The 16,944-nt window shown below is 36.0% G+C and overlaps 1 protein-coding gene across 1 annotated transcript; it reads left to right on the top strand.

Moving 5' to 3' along the window:
- Positions 1-4,194: 4,194 nt before the first annotated feature.
- On the top strand, positions 4,195-15,263 carry LOC101901670 (tubulointerstitial nephritis antigen-like). The gene is made up of 6 exons (XM_005176379.4): positions 4,195-4,395; positions 13,243-13,476; positions 13,543-13,998; positions 14,067-14,250; positions 14,315-14,654; positions 14,715-15,263. The coding sequence occupies exons 2-6, from the start codon at positions 13,293-13,295 to the stop codon at positions 14,856-14,858; spliced, it is 1,308 nt and encodes a 435-aa protein (XP_005176436.1). The 5' UTR covers positions 4,195-4,395; positions 13,243-13,292; the 3' UTR covers positions 14,859-15,263.
- The last annotated feature ends 1,681 nt before the right edge of the window (positions 15,264-16,944 follow it).

Raw genomic sequence — 16,944 nt, 5'->3', positions numbered from 1 at the left:
TTAGATGAATTTTAAGTTTAGAAATCAATTTTTTATGAAATTTGGAGAAAATCGGTTCAGATTAAAATATAGTTCATATTCCTATATTTGAAATTGAAATCGTACTTTAATACAAATTCAGTGTGAAATGTTTTCCCTTGAAAATTGGGTTATTATAAGTGCTGTGGAGTTTTTTTTTTTTTTTTAATTCCGAGGCGTACTTATTGTTCTGTATTTTTTTTCAAAATTGCCTCTCATGTCGTATGACCATCTATGTTTGTGATTTTTACCCTTGGCCATTACATACAAACACACTGATACCGTATGCGTAACTTTTTGGTTTCCGTTTTTCACTGGCAAGCAATTTCATAAAGTTATCAAAATCTTAACAAACAATTAGTAATCAAGTGATTAATAGAAATTACATATGTATGTGTGTGTACATATGTATTTGGAACAGTCATAATGTCAATATTCATAAAAATAGTGGATCCTCTAACCGCATTGTTGTTGTCTATATGTATGTGTCCATATCGAACATACAAATATTATTCACCACCAACTAGTCAATTGCTACCACATATCGCTCGCTGAGTACTCTATTTGTTCAATGAGTAATCGAACAAGCATCCGCAACCATCATTCAATCGTCAATTTATTTCTTTCTGTCTGTCACCCAATATTCGTTCACCTCGCTCAATATCAACATCCTCACCACCCATCCCGCAAATTCAGAAGCATGTTCGTGTGTCCATCCATCCATCCACCTTTTGTGGTCGGAAAATTTATTTAGAAAATGTTTTAGTGTATTTTTTGTACATTAGAATGTATTTGCCATATAACGTCATTTCGATATTTGCAGGCGTTTAAATACAAAGTTCATTATTTTGTCAATAGAACTGCAAAAAAAAAAAAAAAATAGAAAGAACTCGGAAATTTTTTCGAAAGAGCGTGCCAAAACATTGTTTATTACAGGTGAATTTTACGCGTTAGTGTGTATGCATGTCTTGGCACACGATCACAAAAGCGAGAAAGAGAAACAGCCACTCTGTTACATGTTAACAGCGAAAGAGCGGAAGCCATGTAAAGTGCAAATTCTCAGAGCAGTCGTATTACTCATTCGCTAACTGGTCTGAACAGTGGATTTTGTATTTTTGTGAATGCATAAATTACTACGTTTTTCACTAAATGATTAAAAAATACATTTAAGAGAAAAACTTTTCTAACTCCCTTTCAAAGGATCAGCAATTAGAATTTGAACTGTAAATATAAGCTACAACTGCATTCTTATCATTATTTTCCCAATGTTTATTTATAAAGATTCTATTAAATTTGTTATTATAACATGGCTTTATTTAAGAAGACATTTGGAATGTGTACTATATGTATACCATATTGATTATTTTTCAGATAAAGGCCACACACATGATTTTCGTTATTTTTATGATTCAGAGGCAGTTTCCAAATAAATCAGTTGTAATTTGATACTTGCGGTTTTGGGTAAGTACATTTTCCTCCGTATAAAATTTTCAAAGCAAGTTCAAAACGAAATAATTAATATTGGTGCAGTAATACACCTTCAAGCACGTTTATAGTCGTTTTGATTATAATTTTAGTTGCCTCATAGCGGAGGGTATAAAAAGTTCTGCCTGGATGAACCTAATGCATTTGTTACATCTAAAATTCTTGGTAAAATACCGAAATCCATCTTGTGGATCCTAATTCCTTTCTAAATAAGCAAAAAATTCTAATATTATTAAAATTAAATATTTCGCCGTAATTCTTTTATTTGACAAGCTGACACTAAAATCTATTTCAAAAACCTATGACACCGGAAAAAATAGAAAAAATAAAGTTGAACGTACCATGCTCATTCATCCCACCATTTAACAGGAATTTGAAAAACTTAAAAAAACTCGTCGAAAAATTCAATTGATACGAGATTTAAAATAATTCCGCTGAACAATGTCCCTAATATGATCAAAATAACGTGGATGTGCATAGGTAATTTTTTGTCATATGTTGTAGTACCCATAAGGCCTTCAAATACGAAATTTGAAACAAATTTTGAAGCTCTACGATAAATAATGTGGGCTGTATCGTGATTTCCATAGCCAGACGGACATCGTTAAATCGACTTATAATTTTATGCTGATCATGAACATATACAGGGTGAGATGAAAAAACTGCCACCAACTTCAGACTGCTGTCATTTCTAAGTCACTCGTACGACATCTGTTAAAATTATTCCAGTGACAGCTCATTATATTGTTTACAAGCGTAAAAAAGCATTGCGGTGAGAATTTTGTGATGGAATTCAAGCGTGATAGTGTATTTATATTTGGCTGGAAAGTCACAAGTGGCTATCGTTAGAGGACTCCGGCATTTAAATGTGAATAAATCTTTTGTGTCTCGTACCATCTCTCGTTACCGTGATACTGGTAGCGTAGCCCGACGTCAAGGAAGTGGACGGATGAAAACAGCAACAGGAAGAAAATAGACTCAACAGAGCTAAAGAGTTGCTTTGCTGGGCCGAAAGTGGTGAACTGCCGAATTTGGTTTTCTCCGATGAGAAAACATTCGTTGTCCAGCAGTTTGTGAACAAACAAAATGATCGTGTTTACTTGCCAAAGAGGTCAGCTGAAAATGTGCACCTTCGGTTGGCCACCAGAACTCATGCGCCGACCACGGTGATGGTGTGGGCCGCCATAACAGCCGATGGTCGCTCTCCGCTTGTATTAATCGACCGTAGCATCAGAATAAATACCGAATATTATCACGAAAATATTCTGGAGGGTGTATTAAAGCCTTGGGCACGCAAGCATTTTGGCCGCAGACCTTGGACATTCCAGCACCATCGCACTCAGCACGCGCCACCCTTCCACTAAAAGATTTGCCTAAAATCACGAGAATATCGAATATCGCAAGGTACCTTTATATGGAGGCAAAAAAAAAAAAAAAAAAAACGTGGACCAATATTCTTCCACGAGAAGGAGAGCCTATTAAGATATCTATGAACCGAATTTGAAACCTTTCCGTTTAAAAATGTGGATTGAATCTCAAAAAAAAAATCGAAGTTCAAATAATAACTTTGAAACGATTCCTGTGAATATTGTCGCTAATGTCATCAAAATACCGTATAAAGGGGGGTACCGTTATATGGGGCTATACGAAGACGTGGACCTGCAACATAGGTTGAAGTACCTAATTTGAATCAATTCCAGTGAATGATACCACTAAAATCTTTAAAATACCAAATATCGAGTTTATCGTTATATTCGAAAGAAAGTGTTATTCCAACAGAAGGACATCCCTAAACCAACGTTGATCGAAAAATATATACTTTGTAGGGTCTAACGTGAGTATTTCGAGGAGTAACAAACAGTATCACAAAATTAATATACCCTCCATTGAATATAAACGGCTATCTTAAAATGTGATAGATGAACCGAGTTTTTTCTGGTACTTCCATGACATACGAAAAATTATTTAATACCTATAAACTGAACAGAGTCCACTATTAAATTCTAATTTTAGACATTGCAATAGAAGCAAAATAAGGTTGATTAGAGAATCATTTTTCTAAGGAAATTAAATTGAGCTTTTATACCAATGTGCTGTTACTGTTACATACTTCAGAAGCGCATTGCAAACAAATGTAATTAAACCAACCTCCAGCCGGCATTGGCAAGTCTGTATGAGTGGAGAGAGAGGGAGAATGGATCGAGGTTCTATCGAAAGTAATTGTTTTTTTTTTTTTTTTTTTTGGGAAAACTGCTATCAACATTACAATGATTTTTGTTTTAATTATTTGGTTGAAAATTCAATCAAATTCTTTTGTGTTTTCGATTTTTCTTCTGTTTGTGTGAGCTGTTGTATTCATTTCATATCTCGTTCTCTTTGGTTGCCAGAGAAACAAAGCACAGAGATTTTTGCAGCTGTTTGTCTCTTTCGTTGTTGCTGCCCCATGACGCTCTTGTTGTGTTTACGCTTTTGCAGATACCAACAGCAAAGCCCCACCACCCCACGACCGTGTGTCGTTGGAGCATCGTTTGTGGGTTTCTTAACTGTTTCGATGGGCAGCAATATTGTTTGGTGTATGTATGGTGTGTGTGTGTGTGTATGTGTGAGTGTGTTGCTGTTGCTTGTTGGCGTTTTCATTTCAAAGCAGAAGAACAAGCAAAACAGCAGCAAGTTTTGTTGTGGTGCGAATTTATTTGAACATTCAGTTGACATCGAGTCGCGATCGCGAAATATCATTCTTTCTGAAGCGTTTCGCTAACGCAAATCAAAGGATTTGCAGTGTGTTGTTGTTTTATTCAAAAAAAGGACGATACCAAAATAAAAAGAATAAACATTTTCAAAGTGAAATATTGTGAAATAATAACAACGTTCATTGTGTGGCCGAAATAAAATGTAATTTTAATTTTTATAAAAAGATAATAACAATTTTTGAATTTCCCGCGCTTTTTCAATTTTTTTTGGAAATTAGTAGAACGATTTGTGAAATGAAAAAGGGATTAAAGGACCAAAAAATATTTTTTAGTTTACTTATTATTAATATTTTAATTTTTCTGATTTCTCAAAATTTTCTGAGTGCTCAAATTATAAAAAAATGGCAGGATATTTGGTGTTGCTCAAGAATTATATTTTCTTAATTATTAACAAAGATAATGCAATTCAGCAAACCTTTCTCATGGAAATGCTTTGCTTGTGGCAAGAATTGTTGTTTACAAATGTTTTTATTTTCTTCGTTTTTTTTTTTTTTGTCGATAATCAAACGTCGAAAAAGTTTTATAATGGCTTGTATATTTTTTTGTTTGCCTTGTTTCCGATATCCGATCTGGTATCAGTAGACAGGTTGCTGGCGATAACACTTGTAATTACAATTTTGGGTGTACCGTTACGTTCCTTGAACTTGTTGGCCACAGCGGATGAACTCAAATTACCTTCTTCTGATTTATTGCGAAAGCGTAGCAAAAAGCGATTACCGCCAATAAATTAATTTGTAAAACGTCATCAGAACGACAGCAACGAAAAATCCAACAACTATTCCTGGAGAACATTGCCTCCTTCAGTTTTAGGAATTGTACTTTGGAATAATGGCTGGGTGTCATAAATGTTTTATGTTTTGTCAGCAGTATTTGTTGCGATTTCTTTTTAAATTTTGAAAACAAAAAACTGTTTGGTTTGTATTAAAAAGGTGTTCGCTGTCTGTTTGGGGCTGCATGCCAAAATGTAATTAAAAACTCGAGGAATAATCATAAAGTGAAATGAAATTCGAGTGGGCGCTTTCGGTATCAGCAACACCACCATCGCCTCTACTCATTTAAAATCCACAAAGCCCGCTCAAAATTCAACCATAAAACGTCTGTGGTTGTAATAAAACGACAAAATTCGAAACCAAACCAGACAAGCTAATTTCCACCGAACCCTCTACCGCAAACTAGAGCTATTGTCTCGTGGCGTAGTCTTGCGATTATGATGCAAATATTGGCTAAAAACAAATGTAAAACGCCAAACACCCAATTTGCTGGTCATAGGGTGGTAGTACACCGGAGCGATGATCTTCCCCCAAACCCAAGTCATCCACTGATCTACAGGTCGTCATAAAAACATAAACAACCAAAAGAAAAAATAAACAGCTAACAGATAACTAACTGTTGTGGTTAACCTGGGGTCTTATATAAATCTAGGTAGTAATGGCTTTATTTCGTAGACGAGATCACCCTTGTTTGCCATTACAAATATTGCTACCCGGAAAACGGTTTTGCATTCGACAACAACCAACGGATGTTGTGGTGGTCCTCGAGCTTTCTTTTTTGGCCATAAATAAAAACTTATAAACTGAAATTATCGTACATACAATCATATGTAGATTTTAATATAGGAACTGATATGACGAGAGGCCATACACTAAGAGTTCTGAAAAAAATATTTCAAAGTTTATCTGGTGCGAAATTCAGTCAAAATAATCTCCAAATTGCCATAAAGTAAAAAAATGAAGTGCGTAAGGCAAATAATATGGCAGGAAACTATTAATTTATGAATATATGAAAGTATATCTTCCCCTTTATAGGATAGCTACCAGAACCAGAGTGGACCGATATTGCCCACTGTTATGCCGAAATTGCGTGTAAATTAAACCAAAATTAGATATGAAATATATAACAACATGACTTAAGAGAAAAGTTCTTGCTTGATAGAGGGAAATAAATAGCTAGAGGGAAAATAGAGGGAAATAAGTAGCTATTGCTGGCAGGCGAGACACAAGTGCGAAGAATAATATCATTGAACGGTGGTTTTGGCGCCATTTCGATACCCGCCAGAATCTGCATCTTGACAATTTAATATTGTAACAAAAGGGATTATGCGGAACAAGTATAGCATAGGGTAAAGTTTAAATCACAATAAGTGAGAAAAATTCTAAAGGAAAGTTGAGACATTCCAAATTACGCAGTCGTTTTTACACCACATCATATACCAGATCAAATAGTAGTAACATTTCGTTGCACGAATTTGAAGAAAATCGGGTAATAATTTCACATTCTATGATAGTTGTGATAGAAGTTTAGGATATTGTTACGGGAACCATTTTTATAACCTCCACCATTCTATGGAGGGTATATTAGGTTTATCATTCCTCATTCCTCCTCGAAATATTAATAATAGACCCTACAATGTATATATATTCTGGATCAGGGTAAAAAGCGATGTCCGTCTGTCTGTTGTAATCTTTCGAACGAATTGAGATAGAAAGCTACATACATGCAAAGTTTACCAGTAGACAGCAAGTAAGTTCGAAAATGGGCAATATCGGTCCACGTTTTCGTGTAGCTCCCATATAACGGTACCTCTCGATATTCGGTATTTTCATGATTTTAGCAACATTATTTACCGGAATTATTTCAAATTTCATATTTAAAGTTCGTAATGGGTACTAAAGCCTATGACAAAAATTTTTGTATGCAGGTCCACGTCTTCGTATAGTCCTCCCATGTAACGGTACCTCTCGATATTCGGTATTTTGATGATTTCAGCAACATTATTCATCGGAATCGTTTCAAATTTTGTATTGGAAGATCTCAGTGGCTACTACACCCTATGGCAAAAGAATTCGTATGCAGGTCCATGTCTTCGTACAGCACCCAGATAACGGTACCTCCAAGTATTCGGTATTTTTATGATTTGGAGACATCATTTACCGGAATCGTTTCTAATTTCGTATTGTAAGATCTTAGTGGGTACTGCAACCTATGGCAAAAAATTCATATGCAGGTCCACGTCTTCGTACAGCCCACAGATAACGGTACCTCCGGTCATTTACCGGAATTTTTTTCAAAATTCGACAAAAAATTTCGTATGCAGGTTCAAGTTTTCGTATATCCACCATATAACGTTACCTCCCAATATTCGATATTTTAATGATTTTAGTGACTGGAACTTTTCCAAATCACTGGAACTTTTTCAAATTTCGTATTTGCAGTTCGTAATGGGCACTACAGTCTGGGACAAAAAAGTTCGTAAGCTTGTCCACGTCTAGTCCAAATATAACGGTTTTCATCTAAGTGGTAGTTTTGGGATTTTTTTTTTTTGAAAATTTTCAAGTTTCTTCCACGTGTGAAGTGGAGGGTATTAAGCTGGTATTAGGTGATTTTTTACTTGTTTCATCTACACTACGATAACAGATTTCACCTTTATGATATCGAAAAAAATCTGTAAGCTAGTATATTCTTGCAGGTTCTTGAACAAAGTAATTGATACTTCTTTCGTTTTCTCTGAGAGGCATACGATTTTTTTTTTAAATTCAAATTTGCAGCAAGATTGATAAAATTATTACAATGTAACTAGTTTCAAACAAAGCGGATGCAGCTTTGAGATCCAAACAGTCAGACAGACAGACGGACGGAGAGATTTCGACTAAAGAGATCCAACATCTTAAACCGTTATTTTCATGAGTCACATTTTGGCCGCATGAAATTATATAGGCAGTAAGAATATAAATATATTGCCCTGAGTAATATTCATAGCAAGTTCCATGGTGGGTGCCAGTATGAACTCAAATTTTATAATTTCAAAATAATGCAATATAAAATATAAAATTATACAAAAATAAATCGAAATTACTACATGGTGTTATACAAACAGTTTCAAATAGTTAAATCGCTCGCAAACTTGAAGCATTTTCAGAGCTTGCTTTTCATCAAAGTATTTATATGAGAAAGCTGAAAAAGCCAAGAGATCACTCCTTTCGCCGGTATGAAATCATGATATCGATAGCGATAAGTCAGTTTTTTTTGTCAGTTTTGTTTTGTGAAGAAATTTACTTTCTGTAATTGAGAGTAATATGAAGTTAAGCCAATCATTAGACTGAACCATTTTTAAAATAATATAAAAAATGGGCTCGTATTCTCAAATTTTATTGCTAATAATAATGAGCAAACTTCCTGGAGCCGGTCACGAGACAATGCCCTCATCAGCCAACAATTGGCCATTGTAACGGAGCTTTGTTTGCTTGAAGTTCTAAAATCGTCATGAGATCACCATAAACAGCCATTAATGTAAAAAAACACACAATTCTCGGTGTTGCGTTGTAATTCATACGCACTTTTGTTTGAGTCTATTGCCAAATTGCGTGCGAGTTATAAAAACGACATTTACAGTTTAAAGTTTTAACAATTGTAACAATGTAAATAACAATTGTAGATTCGGAGAAAATTGTGATAATTAAGACTGTCCCCCTTTTGATTTGGTAAATACGCACTTTCAACCTTTTTTTGGTATTTTTTGTTTACAATGTGGTCATGGAAAGATGGAAAAATATAATTTTTGACAATTACATGAAACGATCGCTTCGGTCTCATCTCAATTATTATAAATAATTAAGAAAATCTAAAAATCAATTTTGTAATAAAAAAAATGTCATTAAAAATCCTTAGAATATCTACTCGAAACTTTATGCCCTGAAAATCTATTGCCGAGATGATTACCGCATGTGTCATATTTATTTAAATTATTTCAAATTTGGTCATCACTATTAGTGTCCATTATCCTCCATAAAAATAAAAATCCAAACTATATAATTTGCAATCCCATCTGACGAGATGCTATTCATACTGGATTCGTATAATTATTTAAATAAAAATTTTAAGTCCAGACCAGTGAAATGCGGAAGCTATTTTTCGTGAATATGTCGTTATATTCGAATATCACAACACCCTCTATTTTGGAATACGAACCGGTATGAATTTGTACAGATCACAAAAGAAAACATAAAATTCAATTCCATACTCTGGAAACACCCCTTAATGAACACACTCGCACATACACACACATACAAAATGCTAATTTAAACAACCAATATCATGGTTGGTCCATTGTATTTCGTTGGATTGCTGGAATGATTTACACATAAATTCACAAATAGACCAAATTACAAATTAAAGGTTATTAATTAATTAATATCCATAATTATTGATTCGGCTAACAATTTTATTTTTTTAAATCTGACGTCATTTGTACTACCCCACCAACAGAACATCATCACCGGATTATGAATTGTTTACAATAATTTCGTATGTAATTTGCATAGATTTAGAAAAGCAGAAAATCTCTTTGGCTTAATCTTCTTTAGCTCATTAAAGTCCACATTCAGGTTTAGTGGTTGGAAGCGAAAAAAAAAACTTATTTTTATTTATGCGATTAAAATTCGATCATTTATATGTATGTATGTTCATACCAAAGTGGCGAATTGAATATTGAATAGAAAGATGACAGACGGCCGGAGAGCCGGTACATTTATATGTACATACCAATGTGTGGTGGGAGGGGGCCAAGCATAAAACATCGACAAACTCGTCGTTATGCGTAAAGACCTCATTCACCACCTCAAATAGAAAGGCAGAAAAAAACATAACAACAAAATATTCTTAACAGGGTTCTTTGTTGGAAAAAATCACAACAACAACGACAAACTATATACTTGCCTAAAACGAAAACAATAACAAAATAAAAAATAATATTCATTCAATTTAGTCCATTTGTTTATCTAGAAACAACCAAATAGCTGAATAATACAAATAGTGGTGTTGTTGTTGCTGCTGCTCCTTGGTTATGGCATGCGAATGAGCCATTTGTGATTCAACCTGGCTAAAAATGAAGAACATTACCAAAACCAAAACCAATGTCTATGTGAATGTGGTGGTCGCTGGACGACAACGCTATTTTGCCATTTCACTCTATTCGCAAATTTGTTATTAATTGTTCATAAATCAAATGGGGTTGTGGTTTTCGCATTACCCTGTTCGAGTTCTGACTTTTATTGCCAGTTTCGCCACAATAATGATCGCATATTGTGGTGTTCGATATGATTTTGTCATTTTATAAAATAGGATTACACAATGCTACAAATAATTGGTATTTGGGGGGTAATTGGCGTCAATTGGAATGGATACAGGATACATGAGAGATCAAAAGTAGGAAGTTGTCCCTTACCTTTGCTTTATAACTTGATTTGTTTTTATACCCTACACCACTTTTTGTGCTATTGTTTGTGATATGGAGAGGGACTTATATTTCTAATTGACGGTCTGGATAAAATCACATTCTGATACGATTTATTCGTATCCGCATGTTCATTTATTTTTATAAACAAAGTACAGGTCGCATTTATAACTCCATTAAACTGATGATAGTTGGTCAACATTTAGATGTAGCTCTCACATATATATATTTATCTTCGTCCGATTTGCCTTTTATTTTGTATTAAATGTGTAATATTAGCCCAATTAGGATGAAATTGGGCACATGCGACTAAATTGAGCCTAGACGTAAATACGTCAAAGTTTGTGAAAAATCGGTTGGGACATTGCCATAACTTCCACATATATTGTTCATCCGATTTGTTATATAAAAACGATATTCCAGAAAAGATACCAACGTAAAGCTCAGAAATATCTTGGTAAAATTTTATCAATATCGGTTCAGATTTGAATATATATATACATAAATTTGGCCGACTTGGTGTTCTTTGTGACCCAAATTGTTAATATAAGCCCGAATTCAGTCTGGAAAAAGTGTCTCAAATTTGGAGAAAATCGATTCAGATATACCTAAAGGTGTGAAATGAAAAGAGTGAGATAAAAAACTGCATCCAACTTCGGACTGATGTCATTTCTAAGCCACTCGTCCGACAGCTGTTAAAATTATTCGTTATATTGTTTACAAGCGTAAAAAAACATTTTTGTGCGAATTTTCCAGAAAAAAAAGTTATTCGTGATGGAATTCAAGCGTGATAGTGTGATTTCTTTAAATTTGGCGGGAGGACCACAAGTGGTTATCGTTAGAGCACTACAGCATTTTAATCTGAATAAATCTTTTGTGTCATATACCATCGCTCGTTACCTGGTAGCGTAGCCCGAGGTCAAGGAAGCGGACGGAAGAAAATAGCAACATCAACAGAAATGGTTCGAAAAGTAAAGAAGCGACCTGATAGAAACCCGCGTCGCAGTGGCCGAAAATGACTCGTAAGCTGAACACATGGCAATATTCCATTCGGCAAATATGGAAAAATGAGATCGGGGAAAAGCCATTGAAATTCCAAAAAGTGCAAGAACTTACACCGCAGCAGAAAGAAATTAGTCTTAAAAGAGCTAAAGAGTTGCCTCGCTTGGCCGAAAGTGGTGAACTGCCGAATTTGGGTTTCTCCGATGAGAAAACATTCGTTGTCCAGCAGTTTGTAAACAAACAAAATGATCGTGTTTACTCGACAAAGGGGTCAGCTGAGAATGTGCTCCTTTGGTTGGCCATCAGGACTCAAGCGTAAAAATATTCTGGAGGGTGTATTAAAGCCATTTTGGCCGCAGACCTTGTACATTCCAACAGGACTCAGCACCACCGATCGCACTCAGCACGCGCCACCCAAGAATGGTTAAAAAATGAGGTTCCTCGCTTCATTTCCAGCGCACAATGGCCACCAAAATTTCCGGATACCAATCCATTGGACTATTGTGTCTGGAGTATTTTGGAAAGCAAGGATGACACTAAAAAATGTGTGTCGATCACCTCAAGCAAGCGCTTCGCCGGAAATGGACCAAAATACCGCAAAGCAACATTCGGCCAGTGTCTGACGGTTTCATTGGTGGTTCGAAGGCCAGAAATTCGTGCCAATGGTGACCATTTCGAACAAATCTAAACTTATTCTAAAATTTGATGCCATTTCCGACATTTTTTTTAAAAAATTATGGCGTTTGACTTTGTTGCAGTTTTTTTATCTCACCCTGCAGAGAATGTGAAATAAGCCATTGGAGGCTCTAATATCCATGACAGAAAATGCAAGGTCTTTCTCTGGCCGTTGTAACAAGCCTCTTTGTTTTTAGAGAAGAATCTTGCAACAGTATCCAATTTCGTAGTTTTGCTTAACTAACATGTTCTTTCAATTCGAAAATATATTTATGTTTGACCCACCCTGTCGGTGTTGAAAGAAGTTTGATGTGGATTACGAGGAAAAACTAGGAGTTTGTTTTTACAATTTATTTGATTATGAATTTGAAATTTATATGTCCTCTAATCTAAGTAGTTATTTTCACTTTGATAGCAGTATTGAAAAAATAAAAACTTAAAGAGAGGAAAAAACAATCACTTGTCAAAGTTTTTGGGTCAGCCAAGCAAAAACAAAAACAACAAGAGCAACAACAAGAATAAGAAGTAAACAAACAGTGATGTGACAGCCGGTGGTATCTTATCGAGATGCTGAAGTACGGAAAAATGGGACCAACTTCTACTTATCAGTGATTTAGATTTCGCAATTTCTAAAATGCTCTTTGATATGCGATTGCTTTGAAAGAAATATGAGGTTGCCATTTGTTTGATGGTGTATTAAGGTGGATGCAAATTTGAGAATAAAATGTGCATGTGTTTCGGATTGGAATTTTTATTGATATCGACATTAGACCAAGCTCGTTAAATTTGAAACCTAATTATTTTAAATTTTGTAAAAATTGCATACTAAATGCATATTTGAAATTCTTATACGTTTGTTAAAAATGCCAATAGCAAATGTAAACGAAATACTTGAAATCCACCCCAATATTATGCTTCCATTAATTTTCGAATATTGCATGCATTTCCACAATCTGCTAATGGGTTATACATGTTTTCACTTTTTTTCCCCGTCAACAACAACGCGATATTGAAAACCGCAACAACAACAATAACAAAATGAAAGTAACAAAAACATTATTTCACCTCCTTATCATTTGACAGATATTTTCGTTAGACAACCCATTTACGAGAAGGAGTAGTGTCTTCAAAACATGGCCAATTCTAAGGTGCTTGGCTCAAGACGGATGACAGTGTGGGCAGCGTGCTTGTTCGCTCTGGTGGCTGTTTCACAGGGTTTCGATGAAACCCTGCGCAGAGATTTCCCTGGACCCTATTGCCAGAAAATCGACAGGTGTTGTGATAACAGACAGGACAGCTGTGCAGTGCCAATAGCAGGTGAGAAATACAATTGCAGACCGAACTTCGTTTTCTAGAACTATTTAACTCACCTGTTGGTTTCAGATACTTTGTGCTACTGTGATGCCTTCTGTGATCGTGATCGTTCCGCTGATTGCTGCCCCGACTACTATTCATTCTGCCATGGTAAACCCGATCCGATCGTTACCTGCCTCCACAACGGCGTCCATTTCAGCAAATACAATACGACACGTGACAATTGCAACGAATGCCGCTGCTTGGAGGGTGGACATGTTGAGTGCGACACCGATTTGTGTCTAACCGACGACGATCTAATACACAACATCAATTCGATCAACATGCTGGGCTGGTCTGCACGCAAATACAACGAATGGTGGGGCCACAAATACTCTGAGGGTCTGACCAAACGTTTGGGCACCAAGGAACCCACCATCCGCGTCAAGAGCATGGTTGGTTTGCACAACAAAGCCGAAGGTTTGCCAAGGAATTTCAATGCCATCGACAAGTGGTCCGGATACATTTCCGATGTCCCTGATCAAGGTAAGTTTGTGTGCTCATTTGCCTTTTAGTCGCAGTCTCTCAACTTAATGGTCGTTTGTATTTTAAAGGCTGGTGTGGCTCCTCTTGGGTCATTTCAACCACCTCTGTGGCCTCTGATCGTTTTGCCATCCAAAGCCGTGGCAAGGAGGTGATCCAACTTTCACCACAAAATATTCTCTCCTGCACACGTAGACAACAAGGTTGCAACGGTGGTCATTTGGATGCTGCATGGCGTTATTTGCACAAGCCAGGGTAAGTTTCGACTCTGGACAGGCACATGCATGGAAGTGTTATGCTAATCGTTTTGTTTATTTAGTGTTCTTGATGAGACCTGCTACCCCTATGTTGGACGCCGTGAAAGTTGCAAAGTTCACCGTCACTCCCTTTCTGCTAATGGCTGCAGACCAGCAGCAGGTGTGGATCGCGATGGCTTATACAAGGTGGGCCCCGCCTATTCTATCCAGAATGAGACTGATATAATGGCTGAAATCTTCCACTCTGGCCCCGTTCAAGCCACCATGCGTGTGTACAGAGATTTCTTCTCGTACTCCGGCGGCATATACCGTCACACCGCTGCCAGTCGCAACGCTCCCGTTGGATTCCATTCAGTCAAATTGGTCGGTTGGGGTGAGGAACATGATGGTGTTAAATATTGGGTATGTTGGAATGACATAATTTATTACAACATTATTCTCATCGAACTTTCCCAATTTTAGGTTGCTGCCAACTCCTGGGGTCCCTGGTGGGGTGAACATGGCTACTTCCGCATTTTGCGTGGCTCCAACGAATGCGATATCGAAGACTATGTCCTGGCTGCCTGGCCCGATGTGTACAACTACTTCAAGACCAGTCCTTACTGAGCTGACCGCCTAATCAGCACTACTACCAACGACAAAGAGACCTCAGCCAAATTAAGCAACGCTAATTAATCTCGTTACTTTTCCATAATTTAAGTGCCGTTCTCTTTCGAAGCAAACGAATCTTTAAAATATTTGTAGTTTCTAAGTTTAGTTTTTAGTCGTTAGATGATGCAGATGATGATGTAGATGATGTAGGGCGGCAGGAAGACGAGCGCCAATACCGACCGTATTGGCATTTTCCATTTAGGTGTCGTGTCGCCAACTGAAAATGCAAAAACTAACAAATCAGTGAAGTATTTATAGCTTTGTTCGTTTCTCTAACTCGTAAGATTATTTTTTTTTATTATTTGAATAGGATTATTATATAACTATTATTTATAACAAATTATTATTATTATATATTTTTTTTTTAATTTAAAAATAATAAATATTTTTGTATTGTACTGTCCGCTGAACATAAAACTGCCCACCAAAAGCAAACAACCAAAAAGAAAAGTTCTGTAATAAAATCTGCCCTGACCCGGGTGATTTCTTGTCAGGTTTTCCCCACCCCACATTTGTGGGAAAGGTACATTCTGAGCAAGAGAGTATCCGACCATATTTTGGAATTAATTAATTTAACTGCCACCCTTCCAATATTTATTTTTTTTAGCCATTTGTGTTAATTTTAATCAATTTAGCCAGTATGTAAAATGATTGTAGAGATGATTGTAACTATTTGATAACATTTACACCACTACATATAAATATATGCAAATGTTTATGTACAAAATAAAAATTACAAAAAAGAAAATTATCGATGATGTTGATATTATTGGAACAGATCAGTTTCGAATGTCCTGGGGTATAATTTATTTTGTTTGCAAAAGTTTTTTTGATTCCTTAGAAAGAAGTGAAAACCCATGGATATAAATTAAGATCTTATTAGATTCGGTCAGCTCTTTTAAAAATATATCTCTCAAGGATGTGTTTAACCATTTGCTCGACACACCTGTGTATAGAGTTTTGGCTCTGAAGTTTGTATATGTCCTAGCCGCATAGTTAAATATACTGCTCCCGTTACTGAGTCGTCTGTCCATTTTCAATTATATTCAATCTTAAGAATGAATTGATGGCACGATCCTTAGGAAATTCGGGCAAAATTGTGACCAAACAATTTCATCTCCAAAAAAATTAAAATGGTTTGGCCTTAACTTGGCTTGAATTATGTTACGATTCGCAGCATCTATATTCACTCTACAGAATGAATTGATGGTACGATCCTTAGGAAATGCAGTGCGAAATTGAGGCCAGACAATTTCATCTCCAAAAAAAAAAAATGAAAAGGTTTGGCCAAATTAAGGATTGAATTATGTTACTATTCGTAGCATCTTTGAAGAAGTACGGTTCAATGATGCCGCTATTGAACCATAAATATACTTCGCCGTTGAAAACAATTTTTCGATAAAACAAGCAAGGCCGAGCTTTTAATACCCTCCACCATTTTGAAGGATTTTGAAAGTACTATTTAAATGAAAACCGAAAACCGAGGGCTATACGAAGACGTGAACCTGCATAATTTTGTAGTAGTAGTTGCATAGGCTGTAATACCGATTCCGAACTTCAAATATGAAATTTGAATAATGTCGCTAATATCATTAAAATATTGAATAAAGGGAGATAGCGTTAAGTGTGCGCTATATGAAGACGTGGACCTGCATAGACCATTTTCTGTCATAGGTTGTAGTACTCATTACGAGCTTCAAACTTTAAATGCGAAATTTGAAACCATTTCGGTCAAAAATGTCGTTAAAATCATCAAAATACTGAATATCGGGGGTACCGTAATATGGGGCTATTCGACATGCTGCACCTAAATAGACAATTCTCATCCACGGGGTAAAGTACTCAGAAGGAGCTCCTTGTGTGAATTTTCGGACAATTCTATTGAAAAATGTGGCTACAATCATCAGAACACCGAATATAAAAAGGTACCGTTATATGGGAGATATACGAAATCGTGGACCTATAAAGACAAGAAGAGACCTTATAAGAATAATGAAGGATATACTTAGTCAACGTGGAGATACTAGTTTTCCAAAGGCTT

Source organism: Musca domestica, unplaced genomic scaffold (assembly GCF_030504385.1).
Source record: "Musca domestica strain aabys unplaced genomic scaffold, Musca_domestica.polishedcontigs.V.1.1 8, whole genome shotgun sequence".
NCBI classification, from domain to species: Eukaryota; Metazoa; Arthropoda; class Insecta; order Diptera; family Muscidae; genus Musca; species Musca domestica.
Note: the sequence above shows the minus strand (reverse complement) of the source record. Positions and strands in the feature narration are given on the sequence as shown.